This window comes from Micropterus salmoides, unplaced genomic scaffold (genome assembly GCF_014851395.1).
Source record: "Micropterus salmoides isolate LMB-PRFRI ecotype aquatic unplaced genomic scaffold, ASM1485139v1 Ms_hic_scaffold_21, whole genome shotgun sequence".
NCBI classification, from domain to species: Eukaryota; Metazoa; Chordata; class Actinopteri; order Centrarchiformes; family Centrarchidae; genus Micropterus; species Micropterus salmoides.
Window position 1 is genome coordinate 7184665 of NW_024041262.1, and position 22433 is coordinate 7207097.

The window sequence follows — 22433 nt, forward strand, 5'->3', positions numbered from 1 at the left end:
CTGGACTCTCCTGGTTAATGTAACAATCCAGGATTTGTCTCTGTGTTGGTGGTGTTTTATGTTTTCAGTGTTTCCTGTTTTACTATGTAGTTTTGTCTGCTCCAAGTGACATTATCTTGTTTTACTTACTGTCCTTGTGTTTCTGGGTTAATTGTTGCGCCTTCCCTAATGTGTTTCATCTGTGCACCGTTGTCTCCACCCCAACTGTGTGTTTCAGTGGTTGTCTGTTTTTCACTTGTTGTCAAGTGTCTTGTGTTTCTGGATTACTTCCTTTGTTTCCCCCGGATGTTTTGACTTCTCACTGGTTGGTGCATGGATTACTTTTATTTTGCTTTTGGACTGCCTGACTCACATCATTTGTAAGTTTACACCAGTTTGTGTTCATAAAACCTCACTCAACTTTACCTCCACCACGTTGTGTGAGCAGTTTGGGGCTTAGGGCCTTGCTCAAGGGTACCTCAGCAATGGTAATGAGTGGTAAAAGTGCAATTTCACTTTCCCCGCCCCCACATTTACTGTATCCTGCTGGCCAGGGGAGGGAACTGGCGACATTCAAGCCCACGTCTCTAAACTTCAGGTCATCACTGCCCACAATTTTCAACTACCTTGACATTTTTATCAACAAAGGCTTGTACCTTCGACTTTTCATTAAGGAAGCAGACATTTTTAAACACAGCTATCTTTTGTTCTGATGATTTAACCAGGAAAATGTCGTGCCCAATCAGAGATGAAGAAGAGTGCCAACTGTGGCTTATATAACACTGTCTATAGGAAAAACAAATGGAACTTTTACTTGTGGAACCAGGGTGTCCGAAATAGCTCACGGACGAGGGTAAACTATGTAACACCCAGAGACCTGTTGGATAAAGAGCTGCAGAAAAAAGCCCTTACTGCTTGGTTTATGCAACCTAGCACACATCCATCACATCATGAACATGCTATCCTGTGGAAAACCATCTTTATTCTAGTCACAACTACTTTTTATTTGTATTTTTTTGTTGTCGTTGCATTTTTCTCTTTTGTTTAACTATTTCTGTTTTCCCGAGTCATTTACTTCAGGTAAGCCAGCTCTGATAACACACAAGAATGCTCAGAACTCAACTGATTTGTTGGATCCTCTGGGTCTAAATCCTGGTCCAATACCTCCACTTAACACACCACATACTATATTTGCATTTAAAAGCTATCTAACAAAATACTAAACTAGCATAGGGTATGCAAACCAATTTGTATGATGGCATGAAATTTGTATCAAACATGCCAAAACATGGAATGTTTACATACAAAGAATATTATTTCTGTGCAAGTGGCAGATGTTCAGACCAATAAAAAAGCCACCACACAGCCCTCAGAGAGAAGGCATTGTTTTTGACTCAATTGTGCTGATAAAGAGCTGACCGCCAACATTCATATCTTCAATGTTTTCCAGCAATATTTGGCAAAATGTAGATTTCAAATAAAGTGTATTTCACTTGAATGGCCTGGATGGCTTTTTGACAACTTATGTTGTAAAATTAAAGTCCAGATGACGTCTGTAGTTTAATTTGCATCATTTGATGAAATTGTTGTTGAAATGTTTAATGCCTGACAAGCTTTTCTTTCCAAACAATGAAGAGGCCAGAGAGCGAATTTTGAAAGCTGTAAACGTCAGCATGTGGTGAAGTAATTGTTAGTCTTTGAGCAACCACATGAACATCCAGGAAATATAGTTATTTTGTGTTGTGGGGCAGTCAAGAGGTTACGGTAAGGTTGCTCCACCATGCTGATTATATTCTATCAGAGTTGCACAGCTTTCAGAAATAAAATAGGCAAAGTTTAATCCTTAATATTGACTGCATACTACATGCAAGTAGTGGCAACTAAAACACACACCACAAAGACTTCAGTATTACAGGAAAGAATCTACTTGGTAAAACCAGTAAAAATAACTTTAGGCCATCATGATGAAGGCGAGACAAGACACTTACATTTTGTTCCCATTTTAGAAATCTTAAAAGCTATACATGGAAGTGTAAAGCATCAAATTCTTAATCCTTTTCATGCCGGCGAGAGCATGCTATAAATCCAATATGTGTCTGATCTGCATTATGTTCAGATTATGTTAAAATATGCTTTTGAAGTGTCTCAGCCTCTTGGGTCTGCCAGACAAAAATACAAAGTTCTTGATGTGTACTACAATTTCGGTAATGTCTATGCACACAACTGATCCGATTGTTGACTCAGTATAGCTTGTGCTACTTTGAGAAGGACTGTAAGCTATTTGGACCTGAGAGAGTTTATATTTTGATGTCACACTTGTGTGACCTGGAGTCTACAGGCATTTGTGTTGAAGCGAAACCTTCAGATGTAGTATTGCCTGTGTCATTTGAGAAAATCGTGTCATTTGAGAAAATGAAGCCTGTAAGGCAGAAGATCAGAAGCACACCGTCTTCACTGGAAGAACAGCATTTGGAAACCGTTATCAAAATGTTGGTAGACTTTGGAGTCAGAAGGGATTTTGTCATCAATGCAGTCCAGGCAGTACACAGTATATGAACCACACACACATAAACGCACACGCGCACACACACACACACACACTCTGATATATCATTATTGTTTCAAATTGCACCTCAAACAACTTCATAACAACAGGGAAAAAATATCTGTTTTATGCTAAATCGTAATCTTACAGAGTACTTCAATCCAATCCCGCAGGGAGAAAATATTAAACTGGAAACCAGTTGCAGCATTTGCTCCTAGATTGGATGGAAATACGGCGCTCAAAATAATTGAGGGAACACTTCATAATCAAGGTATAACATCAAGTTAATACTTCAGGGATATCAGCCTCTCCAGTTAGGAAGCATAAGTGATTGTGAATCAATGTCACTTTTTTCTGGTGCAAATGAAAGTGACACTGGAGAGGCAAGAGCAAGATAACCCGCTTTCAGGCCACCGCCACTGTCAGGCCAGTCAGTTATTTTTACGTCCCCACAGGACATAACATGATGCATTCTCAGTTGTTTTGCTACTCTACACATTGCGACAGCGGTAGGTGACTGGTTTGCATTATACAAAACATTGAGTAAAGTCTGAATGCATTGCTCTTGGTGTATATTCGCCGTCAATAGCTACCGCTGTCAATGTTGTAAATCTAAATCACACAAATTACAGAACGTTACACATGTGTAAGTTAGGTTTTTTGTCGTTCAACATAGGTAACATTAGGCTACGCCAACGTTAGCTTTTTTTCCCCTTTGGATAACATAAGCTATTCATACTGTATGAAGCTACTGTGTGTTTGTTTTTGTAAAGCATTTTGCAAGGGCATAGGTTGGCATTTGTCATTACATGTTGATGACGCTCAGGTTAGTTATTTGTCCAAAAGAAGATAAAATAAAAATGTATATCGTTTAGATCGTTCGGTGTAGCTTTTCACACTTAACGTTAAACAGTGTGCAAAGACTTTGCTGGCTGTACGAATTGATCTTCAATTCAATTGAAGTTTATGTACTACGACAGTGTTTCCCAACCCTTTCCTGGAGAAAGTTACCCCCTGTCCTGCATGATTTAATCTCTCCCTGCGTAAACACAGCTGATTCAGGATTCATAATGAGTTGCTAGTTTGAATCAGCTGTTTTGGAGCAGTGAGATATTTAACACACACGGTTATTTAAACAGTTATCCACATAAAGAAACTCCTCCTCACCACAGCCACTGTTGGCATATCCTAATTTGCGTGATTTAGATGTACAAATATTGATAGTGGTAGATATTTTGATGGAACATGCCAAGACCCATGCATTCAGACTTTTTAAAAATGTTTTTGATAATGCAAATCAGTCACTGCTGCCAACTCCTTTTCTAACTGTGTAATCTGTGTGTGTACAGTGAATAAAGTAAAAGTATTATTACAGTAGGCTATTGTCTCCATTCATTTTAAAAAGTGGATATTTACAAAATTATCAGTGCAGGTATGTTGTATTGCATGTGTGTTCATTTTTACGGATTGTACAGTTTGATAGTCCACATGGTCCAGCAGGGTTCTAGTTACGGTCTAAGCTCTTAATCATGCATCTTTTGGCGTCAGTAATTCATTTACCAACAACCATTAATTTTAATCACAAATGTACATTATATTAATAAGATAAACACACTAAAATAAACACATTTTCCAAACAAACTATGCTGCGCACCGCATGAATGTCATTAAGACATGATTAATAATAATTAATATGATACCATAAAGGGCGGATTTGCGGTCTCTCCTTGAGCAGTAGTCTTTGTTGGTTTATTTCAGGATTTTAAAACTTAAACTTTGTTGCAGCATCACACACATCTGGGGCAAGTAGTGGGCTGCTCTGTGTGAGAGAAAGTGTTGATCACGTAGTGAGCAATGCAGTCTCTGTCCAGGCTTCTATTATTTATTTATTAATCCCGCCGACAACGTCCGTTATAATAGACTCCCATGAAGCTCAGATTGTAGTCCAGTTTCCACAGTTGTCTGTTTTTCCTATTAAATTCAGCTGATTGTATAAGTATATATATATGTATATTACTCTTCAAAGGTAAATTATGAATGAGAAGTGTGTGTGCGGAAGTGGCCTGACAGTGGAGGTCTGCAGTTGGACCTTCTTGAGTGTCCTTGTCCCGACTGGTGGCAAGAGGCCCTACCTGCAGCCCATTCAGGTTGCACAGGTAGTCCAACTCCTCAGTGATTCATTCGCGCAGTCACAATAAAGTGTGCTCTCCCAGCACAGTCTCAAGAGCATTGAGGAGATACCATTAGAGGGGCCAATACACAAGGAGAGCTGGACAGGGCCGTACTAGGGCATCAACCCTACTGGTGTGCATGTTTCTGACCAAACTGTCCATGAGGGTGGCATGAGGGCCCAAAGTCCTGCCAGCCAGCACAGTAAAGCATGACCGGCATTTGTCAGAGAACACCAGAATTAGCAGGTCTGCCATTGGTGCCCAGTTCTTTTCACAGATGAGAGCAAGTTCACACTGAGCACATGTGACAGATGTGAAAGAGTCTGAGAGGCCGTGGTGAACTTTATGCTGCCTGTAACATCATCCAGCATGACTGGTTTGGCAGTGGGTCAGTGATGGTCCGGGGAGACATATTCTTGAAGTGTCGCACAGACCTCCAGTGCTAGACAGCAGTACCCTGATTGCTGTTGCCGGGATGAAACCATGGTGCAGGACAATACCCTCAATCAGTTGGTGATTTTGGTTTTCTCTGATCCTTGTCACATCATTTTGACCTCAACAAACTATACAGTGTACAGATTTTGAACAATTTCATTAATCGAGATCTGAAGTGTGATTTAAGTATTCTCTTAAATTTAATTTGTATATTGAAGGAAAGCAGATTGATTTCAGAGTGGAGCAAGAATAGTCATTACAGACTAAAAGCATTCCAAATTCTTTAAAGGTTATTTCAAAGAGTTACTTTCATATGAGGAAGTCCAGGTTGAAGAGTTGAGCATTCTGGCTATTATTAACCTCATTCAAATCTTCCATTGCTTACATATCTGAGTAAAGACATTGTTACGTACTACTACTATTTTTAGTTTCTCAAGACTGTGTGTTGAGAAACATTCTCTTCAGAAGCACAAGAGAAAACTGGCAAGACAGTTTATCATTTTAATGCAGCTTGTGCTAAAAGTATTGTTGCCTGGCAACAGACATCACAGACATGCTTTGAGAGGGAAAAAAATCTTCTCGCATTGGCATACTGTATATTTGTGTGGTTTTGTTAGGGGTGGTTTGTCACCATTTTGATCCACAGTGGGAGCTGTGGGAGTGTGTACTTCCACTGGGATGGCAGACGTGGGGTCACACTGGCGCATACAGAGCCGTGGGCACAGATTAGAATGGGAGGAAGAAAGGCAAGAGCAGCAGTGAAAGGGAAGAAAAGAGGACACGGAGGGGGACGAAAGAAAAAGAGGTATAAGTTTATGGAGAACGTCAAAAGAAATGGGGTGGAAGGTTCTGTCCACTACAGATAGTGATGAAATTGATATCAACCCTCCACCAGACTTCCAGTAAACAAGCCAACCCCTAAAATGTTGCTGGGATTAGTAAGTGGCAGAATCTCTAATTGTAATACTTTACACTGCTTGTTACTGAAAAAAGTAATCACATAACTGTAATGTGTTACTAACACTTACATCTTGGCTGCAAGACTACAGATGTGTTTAGACTGAACATAAAGCTATTTTTTCAACAGAAAGACGCAAATTCGCTCTATACAGAGTAAACTGCAACACTTATCTTGTAGCTTTAAGAAAAGTGGAGTTCTTGGTAATACACACGGTTGATGTGCGGTGCTGGCTAGCTACAGCAGATGTGTGTACAGTCGGTAATGACTGCAAAAATCAGCAGACAAATTTAACACAAAAAATGTGAACCTTAATACTGCTTCACAAAGCGCACCTTTAGGCAAACAAAAGTGTTAAAGTTAGTCACATAATGATGCGTTGATGCTAGCCCAAAACGACTCATGCGTCTAGGGCTGTGTGATATGTGGATATCTATTGTTTGACGATTGACGTCTATTGTTTACAACTACTCTCTATCGTTTAAATCGTTGTGTCACAAATTCCACACTTCACCGTAATATTTATGTGTATGAGAGAACGACGCTATGCACTGTAGTGATGTTAGTTTGAAGTTGGAATTTGACATCTACATCTACTTACATCCAACTTGAAGCTAACTTCACCGCAGTCCGTTCTTCCACACGTGCCGGTGTTGCAGGGAAGAAATTTGCATTGAAAATAATGGACAAGCCACACAACACTATCCAGCAGTGTCAGCCGTGATGTGTGTGTCATTCAGGTAATGTTAAATGACTTGCCCACGGTTACAGCTTACTTTACAGTTCACCAAGACAGGCTGCTGTTGTGATGATAGCTGTAATGTTGTGAATGTTGCTGTTTGGAGCTGCTGTGCTGACTCTGGGACCATCTGGTCCTCTCATGTTAGCTTTGCAGCAGCAATTTGCTTATCCACAACCTACCTAACATTAGTTACATTACTTGCTGGGCCGTTGTTCACTCTATCATTGCATAATAATTGAGCAAATGGAAATGAAGAGGGTAGAAATGAGTCGAGTTGAGCAGAATGAGGAGAACATTGAGGGCGTCACCTGTGGCTGCGGTACACGTTGAGCAGAATGATGATGAAGCCCAGGCAGTAACAGGCCAGGTAGGGGCTACCAAAAAGCCGGGACAGTCTCCTTGTACGATGCTCCCATCTCGCCACCTGACAAATGACAGACAGCAGAGGACATGAGATGATGGTGTTTCCCAAATTGTGGGAGGTTAGTTATATTTAACATGCCTTGTCCGGAAAACAATGGCTGGAAACAAACTGCATTGACAAAAAGTATGTCAGGTTATGGATGGATTGAAAAACACTGCTCATTGGATAACAGCCTAAAATGAGCCCTAATTGTGGCACAGTTTGTAACGGTGATTTTGTTACTTCAAATATAGCTGCCTGTTGCTACTGGAAATTACGCTAATGAGAATGGTGAGAGTCAACCGAAATAGTAATGTTGAGAGATGTAAAACCAAAACAATGAGCTGAAGGGCACTAAAATGCTACATAAAGCCGAGGTAAACGGCAAACTGCGGTGATAATTATCTTTGAGTTAATTACTATGAAAGACACCTTTCACATACACATAGTCATTTGATCCACTGTTAATATGTATTTTTTTAATCATAGCAGCTTTAAAGTATTTTGTAGTTGTCTCTATTCTTCCTTAAAAAGGCATCCAAAATCAGTAAAGAGACAGTGGGCTTTGTTTCTTATTGCTTATGTTACTGCTTACTTTCACTTCCCTCCAAAAAATGGTTATTTTGATACATGACTAAAAGTGCCTATTAATTAGAAACTTTGGCCCAGAGATGGTTTTGATTTTTCAGATGCTCATTTCTTTCCCCTTCATAATGGCAGAGGAGTATGTGATTCAGGGATTCATTTCTGTTTCTTCCCTGCTATTTGAAAATGTCAAACAATGTATTCCAACATCTAATGAAATCTCAACAGTAATAGCTTTTTCTTGCCACCAAAGACTTTAATCACCTCCACCATCCCTCGCTTCAGCTTTTATAGAAAAGTTCTTTGAATGTTTAATGTAGTGGTTGGTGTATTAACGTCTTTGTCATTTTAAGCATCGCTCTGTTGTCAGTGTGAGCACTGATTAGCAAAAGAGATAATTAGAAGGATGGAGAAACATAATGAGAGACTTCCTAGTGGAAATATCTTACTTTCTGACCCCAAACTAGACCGCTCAGAATCCATTTGGGGGTTTACAAACTGACTGAGTCTATCCTAGTGGATGCAACATGTTTTCACCCATGACCCTTGTATAATGGCCTTGTCGAGATTGCTTGATTGCAAGGCGTCTGCATGATTTTTTGCTTGATGTTTAACATGTTTATTTTGAGAAATGTACTTGTATTTCTTTCCTTTCTTGTGAAATCTAATCTGAAAGCGCAAGTGATTGGATTTGAATATTTGGAAAGCAAAGTGACTTAGAAGTCATAAGTGGAATCATGTAGTCATTGACATGTGCTGAACCATTTAGTATTCAGATTGATACTGGCATTTTGCATACACTATTGAGACGGTTCGTAACTCCAGCTCTTCAGTTTCAAAACACGCAAGGTGCAATCATCTAGAGTCTGAAGATCTGAACTTATAAGGAGCGTTTTTTTCTTGTGATTTCTAATTGAATTTATTTTGATCATACATGTGGCAAAATACTATTTTAAATAAAATTTTGTCAGCAGCAGCAGCAGTTCATTTGTGTAGACACAGGCGTACAAACACACAACAATTCCACGCAATTGCAAACTGAGAGCCTTTGATCAGCATCACGGACAGCAGCCGAAGTGCCAAACGCATACGCAAAGTAGCTGACACAGTAAGTCAATGCATTGTGCCAGTTGCACCGTTGGTACTTAGGCCACTGGTACAGATGTTTGTAAAAATCCTACCATAATTCCTACTATCCCAAATCATATCGCAATTGCAATATCAGTCAAAATATCACAATTAGATATTACGTTTATCCTTGATGGATGTTAGAGATCCTTCCACTGTCTGCTGTGACATCTGTGGTAAATCGGGTGAAACGATCCAGTGGGTTCATATCTGCTCAGGGGAAATTGTCTGTTCATACTGTTCTTATCTGTTTACATTCCTAAGACAGGAATGCCAGGCACCTGTATCGTCTTGCTGGACCTCGTGAAAGATGTTTGCTGTATAGCTTTCTCCGAGCTGTACTATGCATATTCCACAGGGGCTGACAGCAAAAGACCTTAACAAAGTGGTCACAGTTGCATTCTCTGAGATGCGCTTCACACTTAAAATTGGAAATATTTAACTGCCATTTATTCATCATGAAAAGTGTAAAAGAGTTGTTAATAGACTGACTGACAATCTCAAAAGTAGTGCATAGATGACTATAAAACACGGCAAATGTTTCCATGGCAACACTTTTTCTATGTTCCGGAGAGGAAAGATAGAAAAAGAGAAGGAAATGAATGAAGGTCAGAGCAAACCAACTTTATATGATGAGAAAATGAGAAATGTATTGTTGGTGTTGAAAGGTGGGGCTTTAGAAACTGAAGAACTTTTCAAATGGCATTCTTATTGGTTTTTAAGATCTACAGGAAATGCTGAGCACGGATAGTCTTTTTCAAGGTATGTTCACAGTAGAGTGTTTAGTCGCTGAGCAACCTGTGGCACTGATAGGGAGTTCATGGCCAAGTGTAATCAAAGATTGTTGATGAAAATGTACTTCAGCGATAACCCCAAGGGGACTTAGTGGCTTCCTTTGGATCTTTAGAATAATTGACCAAAGAACATCTTCAGTCTTTAGTCTCCATGTTCCTCTGCACCCCACGTCCTCTGTCTTTTCTTTGCAGCTGCCAGCACCCTCTTCCTTAATGTCCCTTTCATCCCTCCTTCCTCTCTATCTCCAGGCCATGAAAGGAACACTGCTGCGTAATTAAAGCCCAACCATTTAAGCACTTCAGTGACTCAGACTATGGTTACATCCAAAAGTTGATTACATTACAGTCTGCTCTGTAGGACAAAGCGAGCCCGAACCTTAACAATAACAAGAGAGAGAACAATGGTAAGACTTAGGCTGGCAGCTAACACGTTTGTTAATGCAGAGATGACAAGACGACGTAATGCATTAATGAGACATATTATAACTGCACACATCTCTTTTTCATTCAAATAGTATGGTGGCACAGGTGTTCAATCAGGGCAACACTGACTGAACATAAGCCTTAACAGCTGCCGTAGAACTGAAGAGGTGGCTGTGTTGCAGACTAACAGACTAATATAAAACTGCACCTGGAGCTTGTGCAACGGTGGGCACTACAATTTCTTATATATTTGCACTCTAAAGATTAGCCAAAGTTTATACAAGCAGGGCTCTACGCTAAACCTTTTCCCAAGGAGTACCTCTGCTCCTCAATTAAAAAAATTTAAGAGCACACAAAGAAATTTAGGAGCATTCAGTAAAAACATTGCACATCAACATTTTTAACCATGGATGGATCCCCGATACACCAGCATCACCCACACAACCCACGCTACTCTTTATGTGAACAAGATTACTAAACAATATTTATGACAATAACTTCAGTAAAATACAGTAGATGAAAAACAGAACAAGGGAGCGTGTTGCTGTCAGGAGGAGGAAACTAGTAGGAGCACATAATGGCATCCTGGCTCTGGCTAAATCTAAATCTGTCCACTGCAGAGGTTCTATCCACAACCTAGAGGAGGAACTAGTAGAAATAAGCGTATGAGTAGAATATTATAATGGTAAATATGTCCTCTGCCTTAACCTAACGTCTTCCAGATTGGATTACAGACTGACAGTTGTGTACAAGCTTCCCCTACATTTCATCTCCTGTTACCAGGTATGTGGTATTTCCTACAGAGAACTAGTTTTAGTGCAAATTTCCACAGAGGTTGTTGCTGCCCTATGTGCCAGCAGGCATAATGGAAATGACTGACTGGCTGACTTTGCCCAGGAAGTTACAGACAGGTGGTCATTAAACTACTTCTGAGCTGCTACAAGGTGTTTTACAATGAGGAGGTTTGCTCTTTATATGAGCACGCCTTTGTTTAGCATTTTATTTCCCTCTACATAGTTAATATTATTAAATCAGAATTTCAATGTAGCCTCAGTAAATAAGTTAAACTTAAAAAGAACACAAAGTTCTAAAAAAAAGAGACTCTTCCAGACAGTAATGTCAAAAAGAAGGAGCAGCACATAATGTAACCATTCAAGTACCCTCAACAAAACTGCTTAGGCTTTACTGAAAATCAAAAATAGTGATTAAAAAAAAAGTCTGATAGTAAAATAGAGAAACTGGTTAGAAAGAGATAGAGTGTGTGCTCTTTGCTCTTACAAAGAGGAAATTGTATTACTGTAAGCCAAGACACATATTATGACAGAAGGCAATGACCTTCCTTAGATTCCAACCAAGAGGTGGCTCAGGTGTGGGCCCATGTGAAACTTTGAAACTGAATACTGCGTAATCACACATCAGTCTTTTTCCTCAAGATCCATGTGAACAGCATAAAGGAAACTTTAATGAGGATTACAGGGGAACAGGAGGAGTGATTACAGGATAACCGATCAATCAAAATTCACAGTAGTGATTATTTTGATGAAAGGGTTCTCAAAAAGTCAATGTGGTGCATTCACTGCTTGTGTGAGGAGCAGAGATGAAAATGCAATGTGTGGCATACAAATAAAGACAAAAACATACACTGCATGCATACAAGCATACTAAACAGATTTATTTATTCTGTGCATGCAGCTGTACCTGATTAAAGGCGGCTATTTTGCAATTTGCCTAAAATGTGTGACACTGCACAGGCTGCTGTAAACTGAAAAATCCACACTTTACACATATAGTTAATTTGAAACCCCCCAAAACTTATGACCCTGTGGGAAACATGCCAAGCATCCTCCACCATCACCATTTTTAGGCCATTTCAATGGGTCTGCAAGCTCCCCCACAATGGTCCAACATGATTTACAATTCTCCACTGGGTGAGGTAGTGAACTAAAAATACTAAGGTGTTCTGCAGACAGACTACTTATGCAATTTTCATATTATCAATCAAGCCGTGGAAATAACATAGGGCAGGGATGAGGAGAGTACAGTGGGTGGCGCCAGCTTGACAGAACTAGCAGCTCTCCAAGACAAATTCAATCAAGGCTTAGGTAACAAGCTCCTCCTGGGTCCCAAATCTAAGATCCAGGCACTTGAATGGGCTTGACCTCAGGACATTAGGTAGACATCTGAGAGCGAGGGACTTCTGACGTCTGATGTTCCTTGATGGGAGAACATCTAAGCAGCAAAAATAGGAAAATATAGCTGAAAGCACCCTCAAACTCATCCTCACTTAATCACACACTCATCCACATGACAAGAACACACAGAACCGAAACAGCCCTCCGGGATAAAAAGTCCGATTCTACCAGCCTGATCAACAGCTTGAGGTTGAACCAATGTATCAATGCACAGCTGTGTTTAACAGAGAACAACCTGCACACAGGCACAAATTCACACACACGCACAGCCAGATGTATTTATGCGGGATGTGTGCTGTCCTGGAGTAACAAGGAGAAAGAACAAGAACATAGACGGATCACATGCACACCAGCAATACCTTGATTAAATCTTCCTAAACTGAGAAAACACTAATTGAATATTTAAATAATCTGGGGATTTATGGACATTTTGTAAACAGCAGAGCTGAAAATACTGGGAGAAGATCCTCTTTCAACAAAACACACAAAAATTAGGTAAAAATGCAGGCCCGCCGTCAAGGGGGTCAAAGTGTACAGATGACCCCGGCCCAAGGGGGGCCCATTCAAGAGTCTATGGTTAACCCTTAAATGGTATCAAGTACAAACTTCCGGTCTTATATGAATAACAAAACTTTGATGTATTTCCATGATACATAATGTATTATTATCATTAAAACATATTTCAAACTTGTCATCCGATAACCCACCCCCCTGCTGTTATTGTGAAAATGGTACGGTCGAAACATTTGGCCATTCAGATACGCAGCAGCCGCAAATGTAAAGCGAGTCGGTTTCAGCGAACACTGCAGCCTGTCAGGGGCCCTAAAAAGAGAAGCCAAAACAAACTTAGGGAGGCAATGACCAAATTTCTGGCTAAAAAATGTTAAGAAGCACCATGTATGTCTGACAGGCGAGGGGGAGCTAACAATTAGGCAGACTAACAAAGCTTTAGCTAGCTTAACTTTTAAATATAAAACCAGAGCTGCCATAACTCTCAGGCATTGAGGCATTGAATGTGAGAATCACGCAATTGACAGTTTTCACACGCTCTCACGCTACACATCAATTTTCTCACGCCGTGAAAAACAAATGTAGCGTTAGGCTATAACGTTAACTGATAATAACGAGTCGGCCGAGTGAACTTCACCTAGCTGATACGATCTTGTGCTGTGAGTCAAACACAGGAGCTATTAAAGTCCAAGAGACTGTAACTGAATAAAAAATAATTAATTTATCATTGAGGTGCCACAGTCATATTTAAAAACCTTACTTCCCCAAACAAATGGAAAAAACAAAAGAGGAGGAAAGACTAAATCATACAGGTATGCTGACTCCGCAGAGATGAGAAAATATTTGAATACACATTTAATGTGAATTCAAATATTAATATATGAATCTGTTAAGTTCTGTGTGTGCAGCATGAAGGGACTACAAACTTTTGTTTATACAGCAACCTTGTGTTGTATAATGACAAATAAACAACCTTGCAAAAGTTAAACAACAGGAGAACACATATATCTAAAAGCAACACAGAATGCCCGAGAGCTTTACTGCATTAGGCTATATTCTATTATATTTGGAATCGTCCCCTTTATATGAATAAAGATTAGTAACACCCACAAGCTCCTCTGTAACAGCCTCAAGAAAATTTACCTACAGTAATCACTAGTTAGCAGCACATCAAAAGTCATAGGATAGAGTTGCAAATATGGTTACAATATAATAAGCTATTCATGTGGCCTCTGTTTATATTATTATCATCATTTCAGCTGACACAGCCATACATTCTATACAGTATTCCAGTTCTGCTCACAATTTGACCAATACTTTGATTAATGTAGCCCTCAAGATTTGAATTTGATTGATGAAGTATGTTTATTTGTTCACTCACAATTCAATTTTATGATTTGTAGTATGAATTGCATTTGCTTTGCAGTAATTTCTTCAATGTTTGATTTTACTTTTCTCTCATCAGCCATTGATTAAAGGGCATTTTTTTCTCTCCTTGTCTTGCTTTAAGATAAAAGCAAGAACATAACTGTCAGAGTCTAATTTGAAAGCTGTATTTACCTTTTGTGCTTTATAATCATTTTGAGTAATTGAATGTGAGCATGGCCTGGATGAGTCTACAACACTGCATTTGGAAATGGTTGTTAGGGACTCCATCTGTGTCACAATAAGGCTAATGGCCAAGAGCTTCTTTGAAATTGCCCGTGTTTGTATTACAACTAAGGGTGGGTTGGTCGAGGTGGTGCTGAGTGGTTGTCAATGCCCAGTTTGAAAAATGTTGTCCCCCTGTCCATAATTCCTAATGGTGGGCCTGAAACATGGATCAAAATCTGGGGACAAGAAAAGTACATTTTTAGCCACACTGGCTGTGTGGCTCGAGGGAACAAATATCATAGGATGAAGCCTACTGACTGAGTTGATGGTCTTCTGACTTTTCCTCTAGTGTCGCCAGCAGGTGAAGTTTTACAATGAGGCTGACATTTTGTCTTTTTGTGAAATGTCTTTACAACTATTGGACAGATTGCTAGGAAATTTTTGTACAAACATTTATGTTCCCAGGCGAAGTATCCTAATGACTTTTCTTGTAGTGCAGCAGTGAGGTTGACATTTGGGGTTTTGAGGGAAACATCACAACTTTTCTGCTATTAAGTGTCATACAGACACTCATGTTCCCCTCAGTATGAACTTAGGTAATGCCCAGACTTTTCAATTAGCACCATCACTAAATCCAAATATCAATTTGCTTTGGTTGATTACCAAATATCTGCACAACAAATGACATTTCCTTGAGCTTCATGTAACAATATACATGTTATTATTGTCATTGCGAGCATGTTAACATGCTTAAGTTAACTGACCTGTGAATCTGAAGGTTGATTTAATTTTAATGGCCTGGGAAAATACATTTTATCTCCAGTACCCACAGTTTCATTCTGCCCCTAAGACATCCCTTTCATAAAGCCTAATGACATTATGACCTGGTATGAAACCATTCCACCTCCACGCAGCCCTAATTATGTCAACAACGAAGATTCAGCTGAAATGCTTACAGGCAGCAAAATCACAGGTTATACATCCAGATGTCAAGATTATGGACCCAAAGGCTGTCCCAGTATCACTTTTAATGGGCACATCAGGATGAACTGACCAAATAAAAACACATAAAAGGAAATCAGTGTAAAATGTACTCTGTGGCTTTTTTGTCATGGACAGTTATGTGACTATAAGCGCTGCCCTTAGGGTACAGAAACATTTCAGTCATGTTGATCTTGACACCGATCATTTGCCTATATGAAACATTTAGGACAATGCAGACCATTTACCAATCTGTGGCACAGTGGATGGAAGGACAGGCATCTTTGGATTTGGAAAATGGACTTATAAAACAGGAAATATTAGAAATAATCACCAGAATAAGAAGAAGAAGAAATAGAAGAGTTCAGAAAAATTAATGTGTTTAACGAGCAACTGATTTCTTAGTCATATCTAAACTAAAGAAAACAGCAGCAATCTCAATTAGTTTTCCAATGCCCACAGTGTGACTCACACACAAAAAGGAGTTTAGCATACACCATGTGGGTACTGAGGTCAGGTCACCCTGCCAATTAGTGTAATTCAGTCCATGAATGAAAACAAATAAAGGTCTGATTTTTTTCAACAGTTGAGGTAAATAACTGAGTCAGTATCTGAAATATACAGTTCAATCTCTAAATGTACAGGTTGTAAGCCAACAATCAGCCAGGGACCTGACTTTGTTTTAGTGTTTCTTTTGTTTGTGCTCTTGTCATTTAAAGAATGTGAAGCAGTTTGCCTAACAAGTGTTGTCTGACTCTTAGAACCTTTCCTTTAAGAGCTAATGAACCCTTGGGGCTGAATTTCAGGGCAACTGGAAAGGAAAATCACTAATAGCTGCGACCACCTGAGTCTTCGGCTTGACCTCACAGCAAATCAAACAGCACATCCGAGTTCAGAAATATGAATGTGTTTAACGAGCCGCAGATTTGTTAGTGACCCCCAATTTGAAGAAAACAACAGCAGTCTGAACATGGCTTTCAATGCCCACCAGCGTCACACACACACACAAACTTTAACTTACACCGCGTGGGTACGCCTGAGGTCAGATCACCCAGATAATCAGTGTAATTGAGTCACTGGTCATGAATATCTATCTCTATATCTCTTACCTGACTGAACCAAATACATATGTACAATAACGAATTTGATTAATGACTCAGATCAGCAACTGATTCTGTTATTTTCAGTATCACTTGAGGTCAAGCTGCATTAAGGGATTTTTGGCCACAAGGCAGAAACACAAAAATAAACTGCAACAAGCCTCAAATGACCACTGAGTTAGCAAACAACTGCTTACGTAAACATCCAGCAGACACGAGCAACATCAACAGGGCAACATTCTATATTCAGTGGTATTTAATCTCTGGTTTGGTCCTCAAACTCATGAAGAAAGTTTCTCAGTACTGCAAACCCTTTTCCATTGTGAACCTTTTTCGCAAGAACTTCAGAATCACAGTAGTTTGTTCGAGTAAAATACAATACACACTGTTTTGTGGTTTTATTTTACTACTGTAGCACTGGCCATTAGTTTTTCAGAAATTGTAAGTACGGGCAATGGGACAACACACACGACAAGCGACGGTGCCAGACGATCACATAGCTTATAGCCAAACTTATTAGAGGTGGATTTGTCAATTAGTTCTCAACTATTAATCTCTCAACTATTTTGATTATTGATTAATATTGGGTAATATTTTAAGAAAAGTTAAGAGTTCTCATTCCAGCTTCTTAAATGTAAATATTTTGAGGTTTCTTTAGTCCTCCCTCCATTTTCTGACATTTTATAGAACAACTAACAACAACAATCAAGAAAATAATCCACAGATTAATCGACGATAAAAATAATTGTTAGTTGCAGGCCAATTTGGAGGAGAAAACAGAGGCAAATAGTTAAATTCTAATTTAATTACTGTCACTGTTAATACATACTGATCTCTGTTTCAGCTTTAACCTGCTGTTTACAGTTTCTTGTGTAATGAGGGATTATTAGCTATATTAAAGGTGGGCTAGCACTGGGTTTATCCTACAAATAAAGTAGCTAATCTGATAAATATCAGCTTGTTGACATATGGATGAACCTGCTGTTAGAAATGTTGTTCATGTGCCAGTATTTCCGCAGATAATTTGGTCAGTACAATTTTACAGTTTTCATATCTGGTAAACAGCAAGTTGTAATAAAACCTTCAATGGGGAAATGTTTTAACTGTCGTTAAGGAACTTCAACAGCTTACTGTGTTGAAACAAGTCTCTGGAAAAGCAGATATAATACTATAAATTCAGATTTTTACATTTCAATCTAACCATAAACGTCTTGGAACCAGGCATCTTTAAAACCAACTGCCCATCCTTTGTTTTCTTTGGCTCTTGTTATCATGACTTCTGATTTCTCCTGACCTAACACAGCTTCAGCTGCCTGAGACTACCAGCTGCAGCAGCAGCCGACATGGACAGCATGAGCTGATGAGTACTTTGTTCCCAAAGAAGTAGGTCACTGGGCAGCACAGACCTGATGACTGAGACTAACTCCATATACAGCGAGAAGATCAGATGACGTTTAATATGTGGTTTGCTCTATCGGCTTCATCGCCACACATGGGCAGGTTAATAATGCACCGGGTGGCATCAACTTGTTCAAATGAGGCTGACCTCTGCTTGTGAGGGCACAGTGAGAGGGCAGATATTGTTTCCACAGTTACTGAAAAAAAAACTTAGGAAACAAAACAGTAATCAGGATGATCTGATTGCTGATTAGGCAAAGGAAAAAATAATTTAAATACAAATAACACAGGAGCAATAGTTATTGGCATGGATCCCAGTCAAGTGCACCCTGCTCAGTGTGTCTGGGTGTGCCAAACTCACTTTTTGTATTTTTGTGGCCAGGCCTATAGTGGTGGGATCAGAAGGAATATATTAGCATAATTATAAGTGGGCATGTTAGAGGCTGTGACAATCATGGCTTGCCCCATTCACAACTTTTATCCCGTTTAAAACACAGGGCTCTCCCCATCATGACACACTAACAGTGGCTAATCTAGTCCAGTGGAGAGTTTTCTTCAAAGGAAAATATTATTGTCTGGGATGTAGAGAGTTTCAAATATGAATATATGTGATATATTACTCTTTTTAATGTTGTATTCACGTGTATAATGATGCACATTATTATTTCTTATCACAATGATTCATAGAGCTATAAATAAAATTTAAGTAGAACTAAAAATGCTATATTAGTTTCTTTCAAGTGTATATCATCATTTCTGAATTCATTTTTAAAGTTTCTTTTTACATTAAAATGATTGCTGACAATCTGGAAAATAAATATTTGCCTGATTAATCTTTAGGTTACCACATAATTGTGATCCTGGTAATTATGGGATCCTGGGATTAAAATTAAATTAAAATAAACAGTCAAATTACAAAAAATACCATTAATTTCGAGCGATAAAATCCCAGTCATTGCACTCTGCCTGTGTGCTGCACATAATTGAAAAGCTTAACATTAAGTAAGGGAGCTTAGCGAGCGATCAATTATACAAGATTGGTGTAAAATTACTGCTGCAAATTCGAATATGACATCAAAATTAATACAAAATTGTCTTACTTCATGGTACACCTAAGGATCTTCAAGTATTTACAGTTACTTCTGAATCCTAAACTTTTCTCTTTTTGAAGGGCTCAGCATTGGCCAAAAGCCTCACTTCACAAAAAAGTTGTCACTTGAGGTGTAAAGCTACAACTGGCTCTTGAAAAGGATAAGTACATGCCCCCCCCACACACAGACACAGCAGCAGCAGCAGCAGCAGCAGCATCCAAACTCTGACACTTTAATGTACAGTCCTCAGCTGACCCTAATAATCATCCTAAATATAACTGCCATTAAGTTTGTGATCTAAGCTCCCGTGCGCGCAACACTTCTGCGTCAGACCATAAAAATAATCGTACTGAATGTTTATTGTTGAATTTTCATTCTGCCAGAAGCTGTCATGACAACATGTGAACTGACGTGTTTCATTACAATTAAAATACAGTATACATAAATCTTCACTCATGTGCATGCAAGATACCATGAATAGTAATTTACTGTTTCTGCACTACACCTAAAATCTTAGAGAGTAGGTGTCACTTTTGTTTTGGAATAAAGTTCTATAAGCGCAAAAAATAAGTTATGTGACGTTGATATCCACATCACTTATCAGGATATAATGGCTTTCCTAACCTGACACATCCTATGAGCAACTCATCACACCGCCTTTCACTCTCACAGGTCTTTTTCTTGTGTTTTTCTTGGAACCATTACTCTGTACTTATCCAAATAGTTTTTCTTATCTGTTCAGCTATTCATTGGGATGTTCTTTTTCCATCTCTTTCTTGAGTCTTGATGTAATTTTCATTTCTGCTGCTTTTTCCCCTCAGTATCTCTATTTTTCAAATTGATTTACCCCCCCTTCTCCTCAGTTTATTAAGCTGCATAAGGATCATTAGCCTCATTTTCAGTCTGCATTTACTCTCCTTTTCCCACCATTTAGAGGTTGTAAATAATCTGACATATCATGGAGGTCACACTGACATCACGTTGCGCTTCCCCTTTGGCCACTTTTTTCCTCTCTAACTTCTCGAGGTAGTCCTGATGAAATGAAACACTTATCCCTATCAAGATAAGTTACTTATCTTAACAAGTCCTTCCAACACTGATGACTCATTCAGATGTTATTGTTCTGCACAAGGACAAATCAGATAAGACCCCTTAAAAGCAAAGTCAGAAAAATCTATTAAAGATTAAACACAGATCTCTGGGTGTGCAACTCCTGACGCTCTCTAAAGCATTTGTACCAAACCGTTTTTGTCACATCCCTATCAGATGAACTCAGGTACCCCTTCATGTACACCACCTTTCATGTTTTAAATATATTCATATGTATTCAATATATATTTTATGATTTAGTTTTTTCATACAATTAAACTTTCAAAGTCAGTTAGTCAAGTTTGCACTTGTACTACTACCACTTTGAAAGACTATATGATTCAGCCATTTTTCCATTACTTTTAACCTTTTCACCATATCCAGTACTTTAAAGTGGCTATATTTTATATTTTTATAATATCAACATATCAAATTACAGTGTGAAAACAATGTGACGGTGTGAAAGGGGTCACTTGTAGAGAGGTCTTATTGAGAATTATCACCTGAATCTGCAGCTGCCCTTGGCTTTAGGGAGCTTTAAGGAGAGTGAATATTGAACTTACACTCATCAGGTGTCCCGAAATACGACTCCAAATGAATGCTTATGTTGCTCCATAACTGCTGGATGTGTAAACAGGCAACTGTTTGCTATCAAGTTTGCCATATCAACTTGGTGATGAAGGTGATTACATGGAAATGTTGTATTCACAACTTGTGTCCTCTGCCTGCAAGCAGCCAAAAAGAGTTACTGTAGATTTAAGCTAACTAAGTACTATTTATCCAATACATGTACCTTATTATTTGAACTGTTCATCACTTTAAGCTTTCTATTTCAACCATTTATCAATAACCTTTGGCTAACTTATTAGACTAATAATACTGTGCGCTTGCTAGCTAGTTTTCACCCAGTTTTCAGACTTTACAGCTGACTTGATGGACATATTTTTCAATCAAATTGTAATTTCTGTTCCTGTAAATTAGTTGAGCAGTCTTTCCAAGTACCCTCTGGCAACTGCAGAAGTTTATCCCTGTCGTACAAGCACCCCTGGTGTGTCTAAATAACTTTTCATTGGTTTCGACCATACAATACATTTCCAACAATTTATAGAAGCTAGTGCTGGATGGGAGCATGATGGTCAGCAATATGGCTTGCAGAGCAAACACCCTGGTATAGTTACACAGTTAGTTCCCACATCCTTGTATCTAAAGCCTGACATCATGCCCACTGAGCATCTGAGATGTCAGCCGGGCATTGAGATAAAACAAGAAAGAACAGGCTGACCACTTTCCTCCCAGCGTGTCAGTGTGACATCTATCTAATGCAGCCCATAACACAACCTAATCTCATTTATGTAGCAGATCTGACTTTGGCATAGTTTGATATTTTTAGAGGGTATGACTGGGGCCACTTGCTGCTATCCAGAGAAAGGAGAAAATTACATCTGAAGAAGGCATCATCCTAAACAACAGTGGCAATATCATCTAATCAAAACGCGTGCATGACCTACAGCTTTTTATCTTCTTTACCGCCACTGTTTCCTCTCCAGTCACAGAGTACAGGACTACTGTACATGCCTGTCACCCTGGCAACTGATTCACAATGGTCTAAATGATGACTGGTGCAAATGAAATGGAATTTATTTTTTTTCCAATATCTTTGGCATTAACTTTTCCTTTCCGTCTGAGTGCTTTTTAGTTTACTCTCAGGTCAAAGGCTTCAGTAGAGTGCAGTAAGCATGCAAAAGGTAAGGGCTTAATGTGACTACGTCACTTTCCCATGACTACATAATTATGGCCTAAAATTATGTTATTTATTCCTGCTTTGTTGATGATTTTTCAGAAGAAAAAAAAGAAAGGTTTACAGCTTCTAGCTGATAACTACCAGTAGATTTGCAATATTGATTGATTAACAAAGGTTAATGGTACCCTGTCAAGTTTTTTGTAAACAAAGCCTTGTTTACATTCTCACAAAAGACACATATGTATGTCCTTGATGCCAAAATATATGTGGTGAGTGCATTTCCTTCCTCTTAAAACATTTGCAAAGCCAATTTTTAAATTGCGTTGTTTACATTCATGTTTGCTAGCTGGCAGTCTGTTGCTTCCCTGGCGCATTGCTACTATCTTACCTGTACATCCGTTACCACTGGCTAAAATGTGTACAGAGTCAACCTGCGTGCCTGTGTGTCCTCATGCACGTGCAAGGGTAATGAACAAAATGGGGACATAAAAAAACAAACAAAAATAAAAAAATCTCCAAAGGGTATGTTTAAGTTAATAATAATAAACAGTAATTTCATTCAACAAGAAACTAGG

At 38.9% G+C, this 22433-nt stretch overlaps 1 protein-coding gene across 1 annotated transcript in view; it reads right to left on the reverse strand.

Annotated features, from left to right (window-relative positions):
- Positions 1-22433, reverse strand: part of pemt (phosphatidylethanolamine N-methyltransferase) — a 66362-nt gene that overhangs the window by 30410 nt on the left and 13519 nt on the right. The window contains 1 exon segment of the mRNA XM_038735947.1: positions 7139-7254. Coding sequence (XP_038591875.1) covers positions 7139-7254 — 116 coding nt within the window.